General features: G+C 39.2%; 3 protein-coding genes across 4 annotated transcripts; 1 reads left to right on the top strand and 2 right to left on the bottom strand.

The window, feature by feature from the left end:
* Positions 1-462: 462 nt before the first annotated feature.
* On the bottom strand, positions 463-15,646 carry pip4p2 (phosphatidylinositol-4,5-bisphosphate 4-phosphatase 2). Of its 2 annotated transcripts, XM_083899454.1 has the most exons (8): positions 15,417-15,646; positions 8,898-9,046; positions 7,507-7,613; positions 6,688-6,811; positions 5,176-5,250; positions 4,474-4,526; positions 2,807-2,897; positions 463-1,888 (listed from the first exon to the last, which is right to left on the bottom strand). In XM_083899454.1, exons 1-8 carry the CDS (start codon positions 15,520-15,522, stop codon positions 1,745-1,747), a joined length of 849 nt encoding a protein of 282 aa, XP_083755580.1. In that variant the 5' UTR covers positions 15,523-15,646; the 3' UTR covers positions 463-1,744. The 2 variants fall into 2 exon arrangements, with proteins under 2 accessions (XP_083755580.1, XP_083755581.1); XM_083899455.1 differs by lacking the exon at positions 5,176-5,250.
* A 2,640-nt stretch (positions 15,647-18,286) lies between these two features.
* LOC310935475 (uncharacterized protein) lies at positions 18,287-20,483 on the top strand. The gene is made up of 3 exons (XM_083899378.1): positions 18,287-18,466; positions 19,086-19,640; positions 20,211-20,483. The coding sequence occupies exons 2-3, from the start codon at positions 19,093-19,095 to the stop codon at positions 20,350-20,352; spliced, it is 690 nt and encodes a 229-aa protein (XP_083755504.1). The 5' UTR covers positions 18,287-18,466; positions 19,086-19,092; the 3' UTR covers positions 20,353-20,483.
* A 624-nt stretch (positions 20,484-21,107) lies between these two features.
* chrac1 (chromatin accessibility complex subunit 1) lies at positions 21,108-22,890 on the bottom strand (the record flags this gene model as incomplete). Its single annotated transcript, XM_083899889.1, has 3 exons — positions 21,108-21,566; positions 22,448-22,574; positions 22,759-22,890. The coding sequence occupies 3 exons, from the start codon at positions 22,888-22,890 to the stop codon at positions 21,487-21,489; spliced, it is 339 nt and encodes a 112-aa protein (XP_083756015.1). The 3' UTR covers positions 21,108-21,486.
* Between the last annotated feature and the right edge of the window lie 342 nt (positions 22,891-23,232).

Raw genomic sequence — 23,232 nt, forward strand, 5'->3', positions numbered from 1 at the left:
TTTTTTTAGCATATAGCACCACCTAGTGAATAAAGAAGAGAAGTGAAAATCTACGAATGTATAACAAGGACCATGGCTTGGAAATGTGACAGGAAAATCACATCAATACCTCAAACAATGTGTTCAATTATTTATGATATTATTAACCAGAACAAATACTGTGTGAATTTGGTGCTGACGGTGTCTTTGTAGTTTAGCCATGATAGGCCCACACAGTGACCTTGGTTATATACTTTTGTTTATTATCAGCTGTTAAAGGCATAAAATGGCCCTCAAAAATAACAGATCACAAACAAATGCTAAACATGTACATGAACATTTCTATGTTTTCTAATTTTATGTGGTCTAATAAATGTGTCCATCACTGTATTCACAGAGCAACATGTCCACAAATAAACAGACACAGATACAGGCAGGTTTTTACATTTTATTGATAAATTATCATTTTTAAAAAGACCCATACGTCATCATATCCTTCCATCTCACACTACAAGTCCTCAATTTTAACTATGTACAAAGAGTTTTTTTTGTTTTATATTATTGTTCATCTTCATCTTTGTCATCATCATCATCATCATCATCATCACATTCAAAACAAGGTTAGAAGTTTGAACTGACTGTGCCCACCGGTAAAGGTCAAGAGACAGGATGCTAAGTTTAATGTATAGCAATGCTAGCTAGCACAAAGTTCACCAGAGGTCAGAGGGCAGTGAGACAGGGTCAGAGGAGGAAGAGGAGGAAGAGGAGGGTTCACATTCTAATGCACAGGCAGAGAGAGCAAAGACATCATATTTCATCATATGCATCAACTACCTCACTGAACTGAACTGAAAAACAAACCACAACATGCAAACTTGAATCTCACATTTTTTTTTTCCATCAGTGAGACGGCAACAAAACCACAGTGATGGAGGCAGAGAGATCCAGTGAGGAGGAGGAGGAGGATTCAGAACAATGAGAGTGCTTTATGGAGTTAAAAGCTGCATTTTCCCGATGCTCTTTTTTGACTAATACTGGGCAGCAACGTTGGCACACACGGGTATTTAAGGGCAATTTCTTTTTAAAAAAAACTAATAATAATCAAGAAGAAAAAAGAAAGAAAACAAAATACTGATCGATTTAAGAGTTAAAAATCATACAGCAATACTTCAGTATGTCAGTGTACACAGGCGTGGTAAGTGGTTACATTACAGTATGAATGCGTAGCTTTCAGTGGCTGGAGTTTCAACTAGCAGCAAAACAACACACGTACAATTGCATATAAACCGTAAGTGCAATGGGCAAACTGTTCTTAGGAGGTTTTTTCTTATTTTGGTCTGCTCAGAAACAAAGGAAATCGAGTGGGTAACCTTTAGGTCAGAGATTCAGAAAAACCAAATCCAGAAGCCAGTTTGCTTCACCATCATGTTTACAATCAGCGCAGGAGAAGTTCTCCTGTCTGTATTTGGGAAGATTTCTGCAAAGCCAGGACATGGTTTGTGTCTCTGCGGACCGGTCGATGCAGGTTGTCGATCGACGTCCGGCAGGTTTTGTTCAGCGAGTTCAAAGACATTCAAGAGACGAACACAGCAGGATACATCTCCTCACACACACACACACACACACACATCTTCAACAGACGCTGCGTTTGTTTTACCCTGCTGAACATGACCGGTGTTTAATCTGATCAAGATGGAGGAAAAAAAACTAAGAGCTGAGGTTTGTTCATCCAGCCGTGCCGAGCCATGCCGATCCGTGCCGAACCCTAGGCGAAGCTGTTCTCCGGGTAGCTCACTTTGATTGCTCCCCAGTAGCAGGCTCGTATCAGACAGATGAGGCCCAGCAAGTAGGCGAACGCCCAGGACACGTAGGTGGCGTTGTAACGACTGGCAAAGCTCCGAGTACCAACCTGTTAACACGGAAAAAAAAGACCGTTGATTTCTTTCGTATTCTTTAACATGCAGAGGAAGATGACCATATAGGTCAAGTGTGCAATTTCAAAGGGCAGAAACCGAATCTAAGAAAATTTGCATAAGAGTATAATCGTTAGGTTTTCATAGCCTTAGTATGTGTGTTTTAGACAAGCGCCTCTCATCGTGTTTTCTACAGCAGCACAAATGGACAAGACAGTGTTTCACTCATTAGTTGAAGCTGACTATGCAAAACAACGGTATCCTTTCTGGTATGTATAGGCCACCGTAGTTCCCTGAAGTGCTTGGAAAAAGGACAATCTGTAATCTTCCACTAATTCTTCTGTATTAGTGAAGTCTGTGCACATAAAATTTTTATCTAACCAGGAAAAAAATATATATTTTTCAAGTGTGTCCTGAAAATCAGCAACTGCTGTTTTTTTTCTCAAATATTCTTTCTAATAATTAAATTATACAAAAAATAAATCAGTCATTGAATGGTTCAGGCAGCAGCACGCTCAGTCAACTGTAAAATATGAATCAGTGTAATCCCATGAGATTATCATGGGGTGATTAGTTTGGAATATGATTAGAAGTTGTGAAAGTCTGAAAACAGTAAAAACAACAATGAACAATACTTGATTGTTTAATGACAAGTCAAGAGGATTAATGGGCCAACGATTTCAAATAAATGTATTCTAATATTTTGACAATAAATGTATGCAATCAACACTTTCTTAATCCATCTGCAAATGTGAATGTTTTGCAATTGTTGTGCAGATCACAGTCATATTTAAATATGATACAGCTACTTATTTCAAATTCATATTTGCAGATTTGTGCAAATCTTTGGCCTGAATTAGCAGACTGAATTATCTCAAGAGTGACGAGATGACAAAATACAAAGCCACACTTACTGTTAAACCCACTCCAATGAAAATGCAGATCATCCCTATAGTTATATAAGCACAGCATCGCCTCCTCGGGAGCGCACTACCAACAGAGGATCTGCAAGAAAACAAACAAACAAATAAATACAAATAAAAACTGTCAGAATATAAAGAGAGATTCAGGACAAAACAGGCAAATGTAGTTTAAAATACCAAAGGGTTTGAGAGGAACTGTGTGATTAGACTTAAAGATACAGTGTGTAACATTTATTGGTGAATTTGCACATGTATAATTATTATATTTTAAATTTCTGCCAAGTTTAAAGCTACATTTTACACACTGACCTTTAAACTAGAACATGAATACAAAGGTCTCAGTCAGGAGTTCAATGATAGCAGTAACAGTGTTTCTTATTCGATCCATATTACACTTCATTTGTGAGCCAGCACAGTGTTTTCAGTCCCACTGTTCAGAATCACATGTGCAGCTCCGTGCAGACTCTATACAATCCTACACTTTTCTGCATCACTGTTCCGTTTCTTTCCTCCCCCTCTCGGCTCTCGCATGCCTCTCATGTGATGGGACTCGTTCTTCTGGAATGGCAGCTATTCAGATGGCTTAGAGGAGGCCTGGTCACCTGACCATCTTACTGCTGCTCCTGAAGACATTCTCTCCTGATCACCTGATGTTACACCTGATCACCTGACATGAACTGTTTATCAGTCTTTTCTCAAGTTTCCTTGAGAAAAAGGAGCAGCTGCACATTGGGGTTAAATGTCATCACATGACAAAGATATGATCTTAATCTCCACTGTTAATACTTAATAATTAAGATAAGATTCTCAGTGTAATGTTCAATATCTCTGTATATTCAGTGGGGGTTTTTTTTAGCCGATGTGGGCCGGGAACTTTTCCTGCATGAGCTGCAGTTTGTTCTTCTGAAGCTGCTTCACCTGCTCAGTTACTGTTTATAGCATCACTTTACTGTACCCACCACTCATGAAAACCAGTGACCCACCTGTTACATTACTACAGTATTACATGAAATGGGGCCAAGCTTGACAAACTATGAAAAACTGTTTTTTTTACAAGATTCTGCTTCCTCTAACATGCAGCACGTCCTGCTCTGAAGAAATTAAGACAATATGTTGGGATATGTTGATATTAATTTCCCAGGTATTGACCAAACTGGATATAACTACTGACAACAGAACAGCAAATGTGAAAGCGAAACGCAGCAATTACACGTCATTATGACCTACACCAAAGACAACATAAGGGTTTGAAAGACCACATCAGTTATTGTGCATGTTTATGCTCATTTTCTACAACATCACAATTTATAAACCACACTTACTGAGGTTATCACGGTCAAAAACTTAACTAATAAATCTATATACGGTATGAAAATGAAGCACAATGAACACAAGTCTATATTTGTTTAAGAGGACAATAACAGTATGTTCTAATTATGGAAATCAATGGAAATCAAAGGCAAAAATAAATCTGCAAATATTGTCATAAATTGTATAATATGAAAACAGCCTAACATTTTGGTATTGGTGATTTCATGGTTCTATGTGTAGATAGAAAAAAAAAGCCTATGGCAACAGAAAACTGAATTGAATCATCTTTTCTTGTGTAAGTTTGAGTAAATTGTGTCCCTGTGTTAAATGACGATGGATGGACTCACATTTTTTTGCAGTGTGGACACTTGGCTAACGTGTTAAACCGAAGCTCCATCCACTGTGAGGAGACAGAAAAGAGAAGCACTGTTAAGACACAACATTAAAGACATACAGTGAGCACAGAAAAGCAGCCACACACTACAAACTCACAGTGCTACAAACACAATCAACAGAGGATTCATTGGTTTTACATAATCAGTTATGATTGTTTGCAAAATGATATGGAAATCTAATGTTAGTTGTGGTTGTCATTGGACATTCATTTCATCAGGGTTTGATCCTTTACACGTCACAAAAATCAAACTCCATTCAAAAGTTATCGTGTGACTTTTGACATCTGGCTTCAGTGAAGGACAGGCCGCTTAAAAATCACTTTTTCCAAACATAGACTGCATATAAATGTATGTAAATCAAGTGAGAAGTAGACTCATGTTCCCATAGACTTCCATTCAAACTGAAATGTTATTTTGCAACCGGCAGAGTCGCCCCCCCAGTGGTGAACTCCTACTTCCTGGACTTGACTTTTCAAACTTATATACACAGTCTATGTTTCCAAAGCATCAACAACTGAACTCATTTCTTTTAAATGTATTTCTCTTCAGAGCCAGATGTGTATAAAGTCATGTTAGCACCAGAGTTAATCAGGCCGCAGATTAAACTGTTAGGCTGTCGTTAATGATGCCGCCAGTATGACCAGCTTTCTCAACCTGTTCTTGCTCTGGTTGGGAGCCGCCGCTGGGGAGGCCAGTCATTGGCTGGGATGAGCTGGCGTCCTCGCTGCCCTACAGACGTCGCAAAGCAACAACGTGCACATGGGAAGAGGTCAGTGCCACATGTGAGTCTGTGTCACATACTCAGTAAGTCAGATTCTGTTTTGCCTTTTTTATTTAAAGGTAAAGTGTATAGGATTAAGCAGCCATAATTGCTAACTTAATTAGCTATCTATTTATTATATACAGTGTCAGGAAGGAGGACAGGCAGCAAAATCATGCCTGCGTGCATTTGTATCTGCACCATGATGAAGAATTTAATGTAAAGTGATTTTAGAATGTTTAACATGGCACTGGCTTTTAATTGTCGCTGGGACTGACTTAAATGAGCTTTTCTCTAACGCCAGCTCAGTGGATAGGGAAGCAAACTAATGGCGCTTTTCCACTATACAGTTCAAGCACGACTCGGCTCGAATCTACTCGGTTTGGCACGTCGTGTTCCATTACTATAGAACCTCCTCATCGGCTGCACGAACCACCATGATGTTGTTTTGTACACGACACAAACAAGTGACTTGTAAAGCAGTTGTTTTTGGTGCATTATGTAATAAATCTAAAGCAACTGACCATAAAATCCTCCTAATATGTCACAGAGACTCAGGAATAATGTTCATATAACAAACTGAACTCAACAACAACAACAACAGTACAGACAAAATATTAGCACTAAAAATATATTTTGCAGACTGCAAATCATGTTTATGTTTTGAAATCATGTTTTGGCATGTGGCGCCACCTACCACCGTCTACCAATCATTGCAGTCGAGTAGAGTCTCAGCTGCCGAGCAACCACATGTTGCCAGTTACGTCAGAAAACGAAACCTGAAAGACCTCTGTATTTTGATTTTGAATGTAGTAACCTATTTGGCCACATTCCTACATATGGCACTTTTAATTAAAAAGATTAATTCACTACTACCTGCATGACCGGAGCACAGACTCAGTCTGACAGAGTCACTGAACTGAAATGCGGCTGAACAGGTTGTGACTCGGCTCACGATCGCTGGCTTTACACCAGCCTCCTCTGTTAAAGTGAAATTTCCTTGCTAAATGTTGGAGATTAATGCATGTTTTCGGGATTTTTAAGTCTTTTTAACTGATCTACAATCAGCATTGTTCGGTTTGATTCTTCTGTCGGACGTTGTGCTCGTGACTCTTCCAGTGACGACACTCTCTGACCAATCAGTGGCCGGCAGTCCATTTTAGTATTGGCTCAGTTCCCTTGGAACATCGCCAGAGCAGGTACCAAAAAAAAGGCACCAGGTGCCATCACTAATGGAAGAGCAAAAAAAAACCAAGTTCTAGTCGTGCTGGGACTGGATAGTGGAAAAGCATCACAAGACAAGTATAATCACTGTACAAGTTAAGACACAGCACAGCAACAATAATTTAGCCTGAAAAACGGTGTGTGAGTGGTTAAGGTGGTGGTGTTGGTGGTTTTACACGTACTAGGAAGGTGTTGCCACAGTGACCACAGACCACCCTCATGCCCTGAGGTTGGATAGGCAGAGCGGGCTGAGCAGGTTGCTCCTCTGGGATTACCATCACCGGGCTCAGGTTAATGATGCGTCTGCTGTCAGATTCAACACAAAAGCCAGGATATCTGGTTATAACAGAGTCTGATGACATAAAGATTATAGACAGAGATCGATTTTCCTCATAGAAGTTAACCAACATTGAAGTCAGAGCTTAAACTTATATCATATAACTAGGATTATCTTTTGGGGTATTTTTTAAATATCTCATCATATCAAATAGCTGTCATCAACATGGAGGTGGAAAAATATGCTATTTTATCCTGAAATATGTTCATTATTACTTTATTGTATATCTTGTCTGTCACCTGCCAAGAGACTATGAACTTATATGAAGATATATTGTTATACTATGTAATAATTAGAAGAATTTTACTATAATATCATAATGTTCTATACTGTTATATACTACTAACTGTTGTATACTACTTCTACTATTATTTTTTATGTATGTGTGCATTACACCACAGATATGGTTTGATAATATTATTATGTGTTATGTTTTTTTTTTATTATTATACTTGTCAAACTGTGTGAACACTCTAAAGTAGTATGTGTAATTTATACTGTTGTCTGTATGCATCCCTCTTCTTATAATCCAATGTTCTAGTTTTCTTTAAACCTATTCTATTCTGTACTTTGGCAACTGTAACTGAATTTCCCTAATATATATTTAAAAAGGATGCAAAGTAAGAGGGTAAAAGAGTCAGAACATTGTCTGCCTGTTGCCTACCAGTTTGGTCGAGGACATCCTATCCTCCGTGACGTGTCTTTACAGATTAGCAGGCAGTTACAGGGACACCTCACGTACTTCTTCCCTGTTGGTGGATTCTTGATGGGCTGTAAGATTTGACAGAGAACAAAAGTCAGCTCACAGGAAACCATCAGACCGAGATCTAACAGGGACGACTAAAGATGAAGAGGATGTGCTCTACTTTCACCTTTTATCTTTTAAAATTGCTGTATTATGTCAGCTGTTCAGAGTAGGACACTGGAATAAAGGGATTTCTTCAAAAAAGAAAAATGCCTGGAGGTAACATTTCGGTGCACGAACGTCAATGCAGGTTGTTCCAGTATAATCTGAGCTGGCTGGTAACAGCTGTCATCTGTGCAGTAATAGAATATTAAATGGCTACGGTGATGCATTAGCATCACAAATATCCATGAAGGTGACACTGGCGCACTAACAGAGACATGTGACTAATGCATACATCCATAAGTGGATGGGCTTTAATTTAACACTGGGACAATTTCATTTACTGAGAAATCATATTTTGTGACATGAAATGATGCAGCACAATAAATCAGTTAGACCCTCAGGCTGCAGCTGCATGTGTTTTGAGTACGTTTACATCACAGCACAGTTTAATCGAGCTAAGGCCATAGTCCGACTAAGAAAGGCAATCGATGTGACAAGTCCAAGTATACATGCGGAGGAGAAAATAAGATTTATCGGCCGTGTACGTCTGACTCCGCCTCCATAGGTGGCGAGATGGTCAGTTTCCTGTTGACCTTTACGCCACAGAAAAACAAACACTGACCGGCCAGATGGACGGTGCGATGGATGTTGCTGTGGTTCTGTCTGTTTCGTACCTGCTGTACATCGTGATAAACATTAGATGGCGCATGGCTCTTGTGATTGCTGTGTTGTCTGAAGAAAGATGCCGCCGTCATTGTATGATTTCCGGCAACAGAAATGCAGATTATGTGTCGTCTCCTTCATAGTCCAACTCCATGCAGGAGTAATCAGACTATGAATCATATTATCCAGGTAAATTAGTCCGACTAACACTAGCTCGATTTTAGTCAGACTAATGTATTTACATGGCATTTAAAAAACCATTATATGCTGTATGATTCTACTTCCGGGTCAAAGACCGGGGAGATTTTTGTGCATGCACAGAACACCACGTCCAACTCAGCATACACATGCAGGAGTAATCGGACTATGAATCATACAATCCAGGTACATTAGTCGGACTAATGTGTTTACATGACATTAAGAAAACCAAATGATTGTCTTAGTCTGACTAAAATCAGACTTTTAACATGCACGTAAAACACACACCAGCATCTTCGCTCAACTATGTCAACACCATCACTCATTCATAAAGCTTCACTCACTGAAGCTTCATTGCAGACTGTGCACTTGACCACGTGCTGATGCAGCTTTCCTTCCAGGTTGATGAGCGACTCGCAGACGCGGCAGTTGATGACGGGCACGCCGCCGGTGTCTGGGCTGGCGATCGCTGTGTAAGGAGGAGGTAGTTCAGCTGTGAGACGAAGAGGGAAAACAGACGAGACGCAACAGTTAGCTGTCAGTAGAAAAAAGTCATAAAAAGAGAAAGGAAAAAAGCCTCCGATATGACTCATCATATGATGTGTGGCCTCAGATGTCTAACCAACATAACCTTTAAATTAAAATAACACAAATTAAATGTGCTCACAAAGTTATAACACAATGAATCAGTGTCTGAACAGTTAATAGGAGAGTTAATAGTCTAAAAATAGCTAAATAAAGTTGTATGGATAGTAGTGATTTATGTATCGTTGGGCTATAATATCAATACAATATTTATGTATTGTACAAACACACTTTGAATACCCCGGAGGTTTGAAATATTGCTGTTTAACATATTAATATTATTATTATAGTTATTTGTTTTCTATCTAAAAATCCCATAAATTAAATCAGCAGACTTTGTCTTGATAACCATCAATATCAACTGATTTGAAAATGTATACCATTATAACCTTTAGGGTCATATCCTTAACTTAAATATTATTATATCACACTTATTATTTTCATGTAAATTAATCAAAGGAAAAGCTTAAGTTGGCTTTGTAATAAAAGGTCTACAGACCAAAAAGCATAAATAATCCTACAGCTAATATTTCTTAAAATACAGACGAAATTACAGACCATGTAATGACTGCCATATTCACTCAATGTTCATTTCTCATCTGGAAACTTAAATATGGTTTTCCAGCTTAACTCCTGATTATTCCCATGACGGCCTGCGCACGGCTCTGATTGGTCGACATGTGACTCGTATCTGTTTCGTCAGGAGCCTGAGCTCCAGTCTGCATGTTTAAAAAACAAACAATGGAGCCTTTGAGACGCAGCCACACAAAACTGTAACAAGAAGCTAAAAGAGCAGCAACTGCATTTCCTTATCATCAACAACTTTTAGGACATATGGACACAAATTGACATGATATAAAGACAAAGAGACTAAATACAAAGGTGTAGAAATGCTCTCAGTTTCTCAGTTGTATGGATGATACCTGAGATTCTACTCAACTGGAGTGACAACAATGACGCCTTACATTTAAGTTGTTTAAACAAATTCTGAATGAAACTCTTAAGACCTAAAACAACATACATATATCTTAAATAAAGGGGACTCCTTCCTGAGAATATGGGAAATAACATAAATAAATAATTAAGGTTGAGAAACCTTGAAAAGCCTAAACCAAGTGTAACCAACTTCACACGACCTTTACAGACTTTAGATGTTCTCTTAGTGTGAAAGAAGTACTGTGAAGTGACTACAGTAGCAGCTCAAATGAACTCTGTACTGTTTAATCCCACATTAACCTGCTGTATTAAGTCCACGTGCCACATGATTCCCAGGGTTTTAATTCAATAAATCCTCAAGCTTCACTACTACGACCACCACCACCACTACTACTACAGTATTCAAGCATACTGCAGATTATAAAACGGTTTCTGCGAGAAACTGGGTCGAGTCGCACAAATTAGTCGCAGGAGATTTATCTAAAGTTGCCAAATAAATGTATGAATTTTGTCTCGCCTTTTACATAGGATTTGTGATATAAAATGCATGAGAGCCCAGAGCACACAGGGCGGCATCTTTAAGGATTTTGTTCCATCAACTGTTCAAAGTTTCATAAGTATTTATTCATTATTTATAATGTTGTGCTTTTTTGATACTAAACTGATACAGAGTTTGTTTTGATGCATTAATGATTTAACAGCTCTGATACCACAGAGCTGCTAAATATTTTGATTTATATTTTTTTTTACTCTCTTCTATTCAACTCATAAACAGAAAGGCCATGCAGATACGATCCTCATACTTGAGGAATCAGGAGAGCTGAAACATTTACTCGATTATTAATCGTCAACTAAATGAATCGTCAACTATTTCGATAATGGATTCATCGTTTTGAAGCTTTTTTCATGATTAAAAACGAGATGATGAACAAACAATGATCAACATTTTAATGTTTCCTACCATTCTATGGACCAAACGATTACTTGATTTATCAATTATGAAAATAATTGTTAGCTGCAGCTCTAGAAATTAGACAAACATGACTGGAATCGTAGTGTACAAAAAAATTAAAAATCTCTTTCTCCTAGAAGTAAAAAGCTAAAAAGCTGTGAAATGTGTGTTATTTATGTCATTCTTCACATCATCTCAGTAACAGATCAAATACAGAAATATATACTTGCTGTACTGTACACCTGGTGTCACAGTGTGAACCATTCACCCAACAATGACAAACATCTTCATTTTCCTACTCTGAATCAAGATGAATGGGACGAGCCACAAAAGCGAAGCTCGGCTCTAAGTTTCTGATACCGACAATATGGAAACACAAATATGGCTAGAAATAAATCAGAAAATCATTTGACACGTCGGGCAAAACGGCACTGCTTCACAAACGGATGACTCATTTGCTAGTGTGTTATTGTCCTCTTTTACATTAAATTCTAACACAACAGCAATGATTTAAAAACAAATAAAGAATTAAACAAAAGTGCTGCTCAGGGCTGAATAATTCATTTGTTTTCAAACTGCACTTAGCAAAAGGCAAGGGCTGACATGTAATCTTCCTATTTTTGATTGTTACAGCAGCAACAATTGATAGATTATTCACTTGGTAACATACTATAGACAAAATATTAACTTTATATACTGATACTTTGTACTGATTATTTTAACGGGTCATGTAGAGACATCATTTAAAGGTGCCATATGTAAGAATGTGGCCAAAAACGGTTGCTTCATTCAAATTCAAAATACCGAGGTCTTTTAGGTTTAGTTTTTTGACGTAACTGGCAACCCGTGGTTGCTCGGCAGATGAGACTCTACTGACTGCAATGATTGGTAGACGGCGGTAGGTGGCGCCACATCACATGGCAAAACAAGATTTCATAACATAAACATGATTTGCAGTCTGCAAAATATGTTTTAATGTGAATATTTTGTCTGTACTGTTGTTGTTGGTGAGTTCAGTTTGTTATATGAACATTATTCCTGAGTCTCTGTGACATATTAGGAGGATTTTATGGCGAGTTGCTTTAAATTTATTACATAATGCACCTTTAAAACTAAAATAATATTTAGCTATACATACACATATACACACACACACACATATATATATATATATATACATATATATTGCAAATCAAATCACTGTCCTATATGACTGTATGTATTGCTGTTTGAGATTTTACCTGCATCATTCAGCCCTGGTGCTGCTCTAAATGCCTCCCTGTGATCAGAAACCACCTGTTTCTGCTCACTTCTCTCTCAGCTCTGTGCTCTACACAGTCGTCCTTACGTCTGAAACAGAATACAGCAGCTATAGGTTTCCGCTCGCCGCCCTTGGAGGCAGAGGTAAGACGAGGAAACACTTTACTACGACCACCAGGCAGCACCACAGCACGCAGTGATACATCCTAAAGCCAAGCTGGTGCCATCACTGACTGAACGCATCTCATTTGTGGTGAAGAAGTGGAGACGAGAGAAGCAGCAGCAGCAGCAGCAGCAGACACAGGACATGTTCTGCTTCAACAGTGACATCAAAAACAGCATTGTAACTTACAGCCATCTCTGTTTGTAAATGTAACAATCACTGCCTCAGTCGGTTTACTCTACCTTTCAAACACAAAGAACATCAAAACAAGCAGAAAAAAATCAGAGAATGCTTTGATGCAGCCAAGGACACTAGTCTCTGCTTCTCACCGACAACACACTGCACAGTGTAAGAAAGCACAGAAAAACAGCGTATCACGTCCTGTTACTGCTGAATAAACCATGATGTCAACAAATCTGTTCATCAGGAGAGTAAATTGCCTTCAGGTACTTTAAATATCAAGGACACCATTGAAGACACTTCCCAAACGGCAGCTTTTACTCAGATGCAAACTGATTTATTGTCGTAATCTTTGAGTTTTTATCAAACTATCTTTGCTGTGGCTCAAAATAAATATTAACAAATTGGCTGCTTGACCAACAAGAACCCCCCCCCAAAAAAGTATTTAGAACAAACATTGCATTGTGCTCCTAAAAGATTAGTACATGGTCACTGAATACATTTATTTGCAGCAGAAAAACAACCTGAGAAATGAACTGTTGTTGGTGAGAGCCCATAATAAAAAGAATCAATAATAAATGAAAACAAAACAGGCCCTCGGTGTATGAAGCTCAGTGTCATTGTTAACTCTAAATGTGGAAAGTGAGTTGCTAAAAACAAGACAGGAAACTAAAATATGAATCTGATCTGGATGTTTCTGGAGAAAGGAACATGTTTTAAAGGTTAGTCTGTCAGCTTCATGACCCAGTGTTTGTGGGATTGATAATCCTGTCATTTCCTGTGTCATTCAGCCCTGCGTGTACCACAGTACTCTAAGACACATTTTGCTGTTCACTGTGAAAACTGTGGCCATCTATCACCGTGTGTGCCTTCTCTTACAGTAGGCAGGGGGATGATGGATGACTTTAGTTGTTGCAGTCATTGGAAAAAAAAAAAAAAACCTTCTACTTTAAACTCTCAAAATTCCTTTTACCTTACATTTTGGTCAGAGACATTTTTGTAGAATGAAAAAGAAGAAGAGCAGAACAGCAAAAGTACTCTGCTTTGTATCTGTAAGCTTATGGAAATATAGACATTTGATGATCTAAAGCACGTGTCAAACTCAAGGCCCGGGGGCCAGATGTGGCCCACCACGTCATTTTATGTGGCCCGCAAGTGATTAATTGGTCTTAAAAATCTGTGTTAAAATAGGTCTATGCTGCTTTAAGGCGTGCGTTGACCATAAACTACATTTCCCACAATGCATGGCGATTGCCTTACCCACAAAGTGACGGCATCACCATCGCGGACCAGGTTACATCTATAATGCATCATATTTGTAACTTGAATAAGTAATAAATACGGAAAGTTATTTAGCAATATCTTACGGAGTAGTTACCTTTATTTTACATTATATTTGGTTACATTTAGTTACATCTGGCCCTTTGAGGGTAACCATTATGCTGCTGTGGCCCTCAGAGAAAATGAGTTTGACATCCCTGATCTGAAGTCACCAAAACAGTGTTTTGGGGCGGAACTTAGCCAGTAGGTCAATGAGAGGGAGTCTGTGGCATTTTGTGAAGACGTAGCTGCTGTGAGCGAGTTGTCTTTCAACTTGAGGGTTGTGGGTCCAATTCCAGGCTCCACGAGTCTACATGCCGATGTGTCCTTGAGCAACACACTTAACCCCACGTTGCTCCTGTTGGCAGCTTGTGTTACAAAAGTGTGAATGACTAAACTGTAGTGTAAAGCAGCTTTGAGTGGACTAGAAAACCCCTATGTAAATACAGACCATTTAATCCATCATTTTACTGCCATAACTGAACAAGATCTGCTTAAAATTCTTAATATGGCTCAATAACAAGCAGAAATCACTTTAACTTGCAATTTGGAAGTAAAGAGGATGTGTTTTAAAGAACTACCTGCAATGCAGTGAACATTTTTAAGTGATAAAAAAAGAGTATATAATGCTCCCCCTTGTGGCACTACATAATAAATCACTAGGGCTGTGTGTTGGCCAGTTTGTCATCACTCTCCTTGTGAAATATTAACAGTTTTCCCCATTCATATCTATCATGACTATGGAAATTAGCCATTACAGACTTAGTGTGAGTGCTTTTAGTTGGGATTATTTTATCATATTTTGTGTCAGTTTACAGGCTCATAATTATGCAAATGAGCAGACTGACAGCAGCCACAGGAGACATGATGTCAATCAAACCATGTCCTGCACTTGATCCAGGCTCATCGGTGAAGGGCAAATGTGGACATTTTTGATGATTTGCAGCTGGGACAAAAGAGAGCTCAGGCCTGCATCTGCAGTGGGTCATTCCTCAACAACAGAAACACAGACACCACCACATCATCATCATCACCATCATCATCATCCTCCTCCTCCTCCTCCAGTGAGGCCTCGCTGAGGCTGTGCTGAACAGACCCAGAGAACACGAGGCTCCGCAGAGTCGTGATGTTTGATTTGTGCAGTGAGAAGCAGAGGCTGCTGTTGTTGTAGGCCCCTCGTCTCTAACCCACTGCTCCACTTCTCACAGACTGGAGGCTCCACCTTCCTCTCTCCCTGTCCCTCTCTCTCTCTCTCTCTCTGCTCTGCTTCACTTCTCACCGATGCCGTTGTGGCTTTTACTGCGCTTTTGTTTACGCACTTGCACGAACCTGATACGCCCCAAAAATGATTCAGCATGCAGGCGGCAGGGCTCTTCCTCTTGACTCCGGCTCATGTCGTGTGTGTGTGTGTGTGTGTGTGTGTGTGTGTGTGTGTGTGTGTGTGTGTGTGTGTGTGTGTGTGTTTACCTCGGGGACTTGAATCTTGCAGATACGGCGGAGCAGTGGGGGTCACATTCCCGGAGTTGGGACCCGACAGCAGCGGGGACCGCTCGTCCATGCCGTCCGAGGCCATGTCGTCAGCCGCGAGCCGAGGGAGGTGACGGGCGGAGGCGGCGAGGAGGCTCCGGGCTGCTGCGCCGACTGTTCTGCACTCGGCACCGGGCAGAGACCAGCAGAGACTGTTTGTTGGTGCTGAGCTGCTCCGGTCCGGCAGCCCAGTGACGTCATAGCAGAGGAGGCGGGGCCCACGCGGTGCCCCGCCCTTCTCTGACAGAGCCTGAGGCATAGGCGGTGCTCGTGTTAACAGATAAGGAGTTAAAAACTATGGGTTTTTTTATATCTATTATGCACATTTATTTATGTGTATGTTATTATATAAGCTGGAGGAATTGAATAACATTTATCCAGTAATGTAATGTACTTATGTATATATACATAATAAAATATTGCAATATAGTTTTCTTTAAGAGATAAGACTTTATTAATCCTATGATGGGGAACTTCTAAGGCAGTTACAGAGTTAAAAAAAAATACTGTTCTTAAAGGCGCCATATGTAAGACTGTGGCCAACAACTGTTACTACACTCAAATTCAAAATACTGAGGCCTTTTAGGTTTCGTTTTCTCCGCCATTGTAGCTCAGACTTAACTGGCAACCCGTGGTTGCTCGGCAGCTCAGTTTGTCATATGAACATTATTCCTGAGTCTCTGTGACATATAAGGATTTTATGGCCAGTTGCTTTAGATTTATTACATAATGCACCTTTAAAACTAAATATATGACAATTTATATACAAATACAAATGTGTGTAATTGTATTTACAGGTAGGAATATTGCATTAAATGTGATGAAGTGATTATTGTTTTTGGTAATATTGATAAAGTTCACTTAGAGACACCAAATATAATTTCTATATAATGTTTTGCCTCAGATTTCTGAATTGCCTCTGTGTTAACACACGTCAAACTTACACTGTAATGATTTTATATGTCAATTTGTATGTCAATAGTTATGGAATAATTTCATAAAAGAAAACTGATGGAATTTAGTGGATGGAAATTATTTATATTAGTTATATATATATATATATATATTTACCTGCAGTTGAGCTTATTTGCAACCTTTACGTGTATAAGTTATAACACAACAGGCGTTTGGGCTTAGATGTAAAAGACACAGCCTCTGAAGCAGAAAAACCAAATATGGACATGGAAGCAATTGAAAAAAATCAGATTTTTCACAATATTATTTTTTGCATATTAAAGATGTCTAAAATCTTTTTTTTTTTAAAGTAATATGTTGTGTTAGAGTACAGGAATGGTACGTGGTATGATTTTGTCAGTCCATGTCACTGGGTCACATGACATGGAAGGAATTGATAGAAATTATATATTTTTAAATCATTTATATACATATGCATTTGGCATTTGTAAAAAAAATCAGTGTGTCACATGAGATGGAAGCTATTGGAAACAATGCAGTCATTTCCAATTCACACAGCAATTTCTTGACGGTCCCTAAAATCCAAGCAGATCAAAGTTCACTCACCTTCTAACACTTCGTCCTATGTCAGCTGAGACTGGCCCCTCACGTCACCCTCATGTGCAGCTCAGCATTCAGTGAGACTCATGAAGCAGCCATTTCCAGTCTTTGCCACTAGATGTCTGTGTAGGAATACTGTGATTCAGGACTGAGGGCTGTAAACATTTGGAAAGTGTGTACATGTGAGGAACAAGCACTGCAGCACACTTTCCCAGGATTGTCTATCAAGAGCTTGTTTATCGTATCATCTGTGATGCATGTAACTTATATTTGAACATAACAGAAGGCTAAAATGTTCATGTAATGACTTAAAAAATAGATCTAAATAACTTTTAGAGGGCAATAAATAATCATCCTATACTCAAACTGCTTTTACTTGCATTAGCTCACACCGTTTTATAGAGGATGAGGTGATTTATATGCCAGTTTACTCTGGATTATTTACTGTGTCAGAGTAACTTTTAAGTCTTCATTAACGTCATCTAATGGAGTGAATCCGAGTTGTTTTTTTCCACAGTGAATGACATCTTCTGTGTAGTTTTCTGTTTCAGTTTCTTTTCCTGACAACTGTGAACCAGACTTCACATCTGAGCCCAAACAATGACTCAGGCGTCTTCGTCCGAATAAATCCGCTTACCCTTTGTTCCCTAAGAGCTTTGAATGTCATAATCTCTTAAAAATCTAAGTTTTTTCCACTCCCTATGTGTGGTGGTGGTGAGCGCTCATCGTCCAGCTGAAGTGTTTGAAGGTCGGTGTTGTGTTTCCACAGAAATAACAACACATTCACTTGTTTGTGCCAAAATATGTCTCCCATTCTTTGTTACTTAGGTCAGGGGAAAAGCTGCAGGTCATGCAAATCCATTCCCCGGTCAGACAAAAGACTCTTATAAGATAAACAGTTTGATTCTCTCTCAAAGCTTTCAGATTTATGCTGTTGTTCATTGACATAACAAGGTTTTTATGAGTAGATCTGTAAACTGTTTCCATGCATGGCTTTGATTTTGAGGTTAGATTTATAAGATTTTAAGGTTGAAAACTGCACCAAATGCAGACCTGGTATTGGTTCCGTTAAGGACATTGTAAAATGGCTCATAAATTCCAGCAGAAAGACACCTCCTCCTCCCCAAAGCCCTGCATTCGTTTAAGAACAGACTTGACCAAAGGCTGCAAAATATCACTCTAAAAAAAAAAGGGTAGGAAATCCTGAACATAAGACTTTAATCCAAATTATAAGCAGGCACATGTTGCAAGAATATGTGCAGTCATCGTCTCTTACCAGCCATTAAATTAAATTTCCCTAATTTCCTCTGTAGACTCTCAGGGAAAATGCTCTCACTCTGCTGCAGTTAAATAGAGCTTCAGATTGCATGTAACGGGCTGCGGCACACGACTCACTTTTTCCGACGACTTCATTCAGGCAGCACCACGGCGTTGAAGGACTCCCGTTTTCTTCGTCGCTGGGGTTTCTTTGAAAGGTAAAATAAACCCTGTACACGAGACAGTTGAAAGATGATTTTATTGTGAGATTATTATAGTAGTAGTAGTAGTATTAGATTTGACTTTTTGCAGGGATTAGAAATTGTGGATTACATGGTTTTGTTCAGTTATTTTCCACGCTTTCTGTGCTGGCAGACTGTTGTGAGGACTCCCCGCAATCTTAGAAAACAAATAAATACAATATAATTTAAGAAAGAAGATGTTTAGAGATGTTACTTTACTGAAAAATAATGGAGAAATATATTCCTACTATTTAGTATATAGTTTTTAAAGACTGAGGTGTAAAATCTCAGTGTTTTTCTTAATTTGTAAAGTACTTCAAACTTCCTCACTTTACATTATGTCTATTGCTCTAAGGGTTGTCCAAAAACTGCATGTGATTTTACATGTTTTTAAAATGACTGGACACGTTTCACTTTTTCCTCCAAGTTGTAAGATATAAATGCAGCGATATACGTTTTCTTTTCTAGATTTGTTAGAGGAAAACATCACATTGAAAACATTGTCATGGTGCCACTACTGCAGAGCGCTGTACAACACTGTATGTGTGTGCATGTTCTGTACAGATTTCATGAATGTACTTGCTGTCTCATGCAGGTTGGAGATGCTTCAGGGGGCAGAGAGCAGGGCTGTGCTCTGCCTGTCCTGCTGCCTCCTCTCAGGGTTGTGCTTCCCAGCAGACGGTGCAGGACCAACAGGTCCCATTCCTACTCTTCCTCCTGAAGAAGAGTCAGGAGAACCGGACTTTGAGGACTGGGAGTTGGGCTCTGGATCGTCTCTTTTGCACCTGCTCCACAGCTTTCCTGCCGACAGCCCCTTCATAAAAGAGACCCAGGGAAAACCAGTTAACTGCACCCAGCGCTTCCGGCTTCCAACATCCTCTGCGGTCTGCTGGGAAAACATGGCCAAGCCTGAGGAGTTCGCCAAGTGTCGCCTGCTTGTTCTGCAGAACAGGGCCGCGCTGGAAGCCGTGTCCACCTACAGTGGGGTGGAGGAAGGAGGGACCTCCTACGATCACCAAGCCAGAGAGGAAGTCCAGGGAGTCCGCTCAGATCACCAGACCATGGAGGAAACTGTGCAGATCATGGAGAACGTGTTTGTCTCGCTGGAAGAGAAGAGGAAAGAGGGCAAGGAGCAGGGCATGCTAACGAGGTAAGATCTATGCAGTATTGACCTTTCAGGAAGGAAATGGGACTTAAATTTAATTTGAACAACAATCAAAAATAGGCAAATGCACAGTAATACTTTCCCCAGACCAATATTTTCAACAAAGTACACACATAACATGCATGATAATGCTCAGCAATTACTTGTTGGACATTTCCTGCAGATATAAGTGCTCTCAAACTGTATGTACAGTGGCTGAAGTACTTTCCTGCTGCATATTATACATTTCATTGACTCTAAATCCATGTTTCAGAGACGATTACAGCAAACAGCTGTGAGCTCCACTGTACACATGAGATTGCCAGCTGTGTGTCTTGTCCTAAATTTTGATTGGTGAGGTAATCAACTGGATCACTTGTTTCTCACTTGTTGGAACCAGACATAAAAAAATGAACGACTGCCAGAGTGAAAACACAGTCCAGAGCAGCAGCTGAGTCATTTCCAATGTTTCCCAACAATCGTGTTTTCGGACATCTGGCTGAGACGAGGCTCTGGCGCTAACACCGTATTGTCATTTCTGTCTCTGTGTTTCTTCTATTTATTTTTCCCTTTCAGCCTGAAAGAGTATCTTTCCAACACTAGAGCCACCATCAGTGTCAGAGAGCATATGGCAAACCACCTGGAGAGGCAGTTTTCCACTTTAGAGAACAGTCTGCTAAACATGCAGCTCCGACTCAATAAACTCATCCAACAGTGACAACTTTTATGGACCTGCTGCTGCTTTTTCCTTCCCTGTTTGAATTGTATTTTGATGTTAAATACATGCATGCATTCTCAGGAGTATATGCATTTGCCATAGGATAATTAAACAAACTCAATATACACATCATGCCATCTTCAGTAAAAAAGTGTAATCTGGAATTTGAAGAGATGAATAAACATCATATCACCAGGGAGTTTGGAGTTTTGGTTTTCATATTTACTAACATACGGTAATTTCATTCTCAACTGTGGGCTCTTGAGAAAAAACATGGGGCACAAGAATAAAAAAAAACTACTTTAACTTGTTTTATTTCGATAACAAATCTAAACACATTTGTGAACACATGAGGAGGTTGACTCAAAAAGGTAGTTTAGGTTGAATGTACATTTTCATATGAACAGCCACAGTGTAGTCAGGCTACAACGTTCAAGTATTTGTGATAATGGCCTCAAAACCCAAGCATTTAACAATTACTTTAAAACATGACCAGTATCATGCATGTCATTTAAATGATTAGCATCAGTGTTTGACAGCATTTCTGAAATAAGTGGTCAAACAAGGAAATAGCTACTGAGACCTTTTTGCTCAATGACTTGTGTGGTATTAATTATGTGTCATAAAGAATGAGGTGAAGGGAGTTCCAATTAATTGGCAAAACTAATCACCAATCATGTAAAAATAACTTTTGAGACACGGTTCCTGTAGAATCTTCAAAGATAAAGCATTAGGAGAATACAGGCCACAAAAAATCAAAATAATATTCAAGATCAGCTATTTAAGTTTCATTTATGAGCAATAACAGTACTTTTAACTTCACAATAACCTTTGCAGCAGTCATTCTGCAGGATTACATTTGATTTTTTGAGTCATCTAAGCCTGCTTCGTTTGGGCCCTTAGTACAAATTCGGCTTGCTGGTATCAGTCATTGATGGTAATGCTTTAAAGTTTCCTGTAACTTGTCTGCATGACTTATTTTTTTAGTCCTGTGTGGTTGGACGTCCTGTTCTTTCCCACAGACTCTACAGCAGCTGAGTTCAGAGTGTCTCTTCTGCCAGTCACGTCATTGTCAGTGAATGGCAGGATTATACATTTGATTTGTCCAGACGTGAAACGCATCCAGTGACCTTTTTAAAAGTCGCCATCCTCTTCTTGCATTTGCTCCAAAGACGTGAGGTAATCTTGAGCCAAGATCTTCTTAGGCAGGATATCTACAAACACAATATTACAGATTTGTTGTGAGAGATGTAGTTAATGGCATCATGGAAATATTTGTACAGGACAGCAGCATTATATTTTTATGGTACTCTTGTAGTCACTTGTTAGGGAGGCCTATTTAACTATGTGCATGAGTGTACAATTATTGAGATAAGTCAGTAAAATATCTGCAACAATGCACTGCAGAGCTTTTAATGCGTCATGTAAATTATGAACTCATTTAAATAATGAAATGTGGTATGGAGGATCAAGGCTACACTAATGCTTCTGTAGTATTACCTGCATGTCTCAGGTAAATTACCAACAAGTCTGTCAAACCGTGTCTTAAAAGTGTTGTAATGTAACAAAGTACAAATAATTTGTTACTGTACTTAAGTACAACATTCACACATCTGTACATTACTTTATTTACATTTCTAGCAACGTTTACTTTTACTCCACTACATAACTATCTTTGCTACTCGTTACTACCAAATACAACCAGAAGAAGAAGAGTTGCTAATGGTCTGTATTTATATTGAGAGTTTCTCCTCTAAATGTGTGTTTCCCCCCCGGGGGAGGAATAAAGTCATTCAAAAAAAAAAATAATTCTTGATGAGCTGCTTTACACTATAGTTGTGCCAGGTAACTCGTCCTACTCTTGAGCTATCATGGCTCAATCCTAACTCCTTACTTCATTGATACTTTTACTTGTAAAACATGTACATTTTATATAATAAAATTACTTTTGATACTTAAGTACAGTAAATGTCATATACTTTAAGACTTTACTTAGGTAATATTATTGAAAAATGTTGCTTCATATTCTACCAAAGTAACTTGTACTTTTACAGAAGTATCCCTTTAAGGTACTTTATACACGACTGTATCTTACCGGTTAGAAAGTGTAAAGTCTCGGTGTCCTCAACGTTGTTAGCTAGGTCGCTGTAAGTCAAGGTTTTGGTTTCTTTCTCAGATCCGTTGTTGAATGACGAGAGAGCCAAGTGCTGGACAAATAACTCCTTTAACAACAACAACAACAAAGAGTCAGTGAAGGATAGAGTCAGTCAACTTTTCACAAAAACAAACTGGAGCAGCTGCTTTTAGAGCGAGCAATGCTAACCGCTGTTAGCAGCGGCGGCAGCAGGTGTGTGGGTGGATAAGTTAGCACACGACTTCATTTAGCATCTGACTGTTGTCGCTTACTGTCGCCTTGGTGGTGAGGAACAGCGCGTCCTGGTTGATGCTGGAAACATCCGGAGAGCTCTTCATGATCAGCCTCACCCTGGAGACGGGCAGAGAGATCGTCTTTTTCAGGTCGTCTTTATTTTGAGACATTTTTGATGAGAACGCGGCGCCACACTGTCCCGCAAATTCAAGTATTGTTTTGAACACTGACGCTGTTCTTCTCCCCCTTCTAGTTTTACAGTAATTACACGTTGTCAATATGCTTTACTGCCACCTGCTGGACCGGAGGCGAAAACAGAACAACTGGTTTTCGTCAGGCTGGATATTACAGATTTTTGTGATTTGTGTGTGTTGTACTTTGTAACTGTCTGCAGAAAGGCTTTACATGAATATTATAATTATATTTTTGGCACATGTTAGTCCGATTAATAAAGTGTTAAGTTTACAGTTGGATGAACATTTCAAAAGCTATTAGAGAACATTCAAAGGCAT

The sequence above is a fragment of the Microchirus variegatus genome, assembly GCF_963457635.1.
Source record: "Microchirus variegatus genome assembly, chromosome: 13".
Taxonomy (NCBI): Eukaryota; Metazoa; Chordata; class Actinopteri; order Pleuronectiformes; family Soleidae; genus Microchirus; species Microchirus variegatus.

Coding starts and splice junctions, on each gene's coding strand:
- pip4p2 (XM_083899454.1), bottom strand. CDS start 15,522: ATGGCCTCGGACGGCATGGACGAGCGGTCCCCGCTGCTGTCGGGTCCC. Junction 7,614..8,897: donor CAGTCTGCAATGAAGCTTCA/GTGAGTGAAGCT, acceptor CAAATCTTACAG/CCCATCAAGAATCCACCAAC. Junction 6,812..7,506: donor GGATGTCCTCGACCAAACTG/GTAGGCAACAGG, acceptor TGAATCTGACAG/CAGACGCATCATTAACCTGA.
- LOC310935475 (XM_083899378.1), top strand. CDS start 19,093: ATGCTTCAGGGGGCAGAGAGCAGGGCTGTGCTCTGCCTGTCCTGCTGC. Junction 19,641..20,210: donor GAGCAGGGCATGCTAACGAG/GTAAGATCTATG, acceptor TTTCCCTTTCAG/CCTGAAAGAGTATCTTTCCA.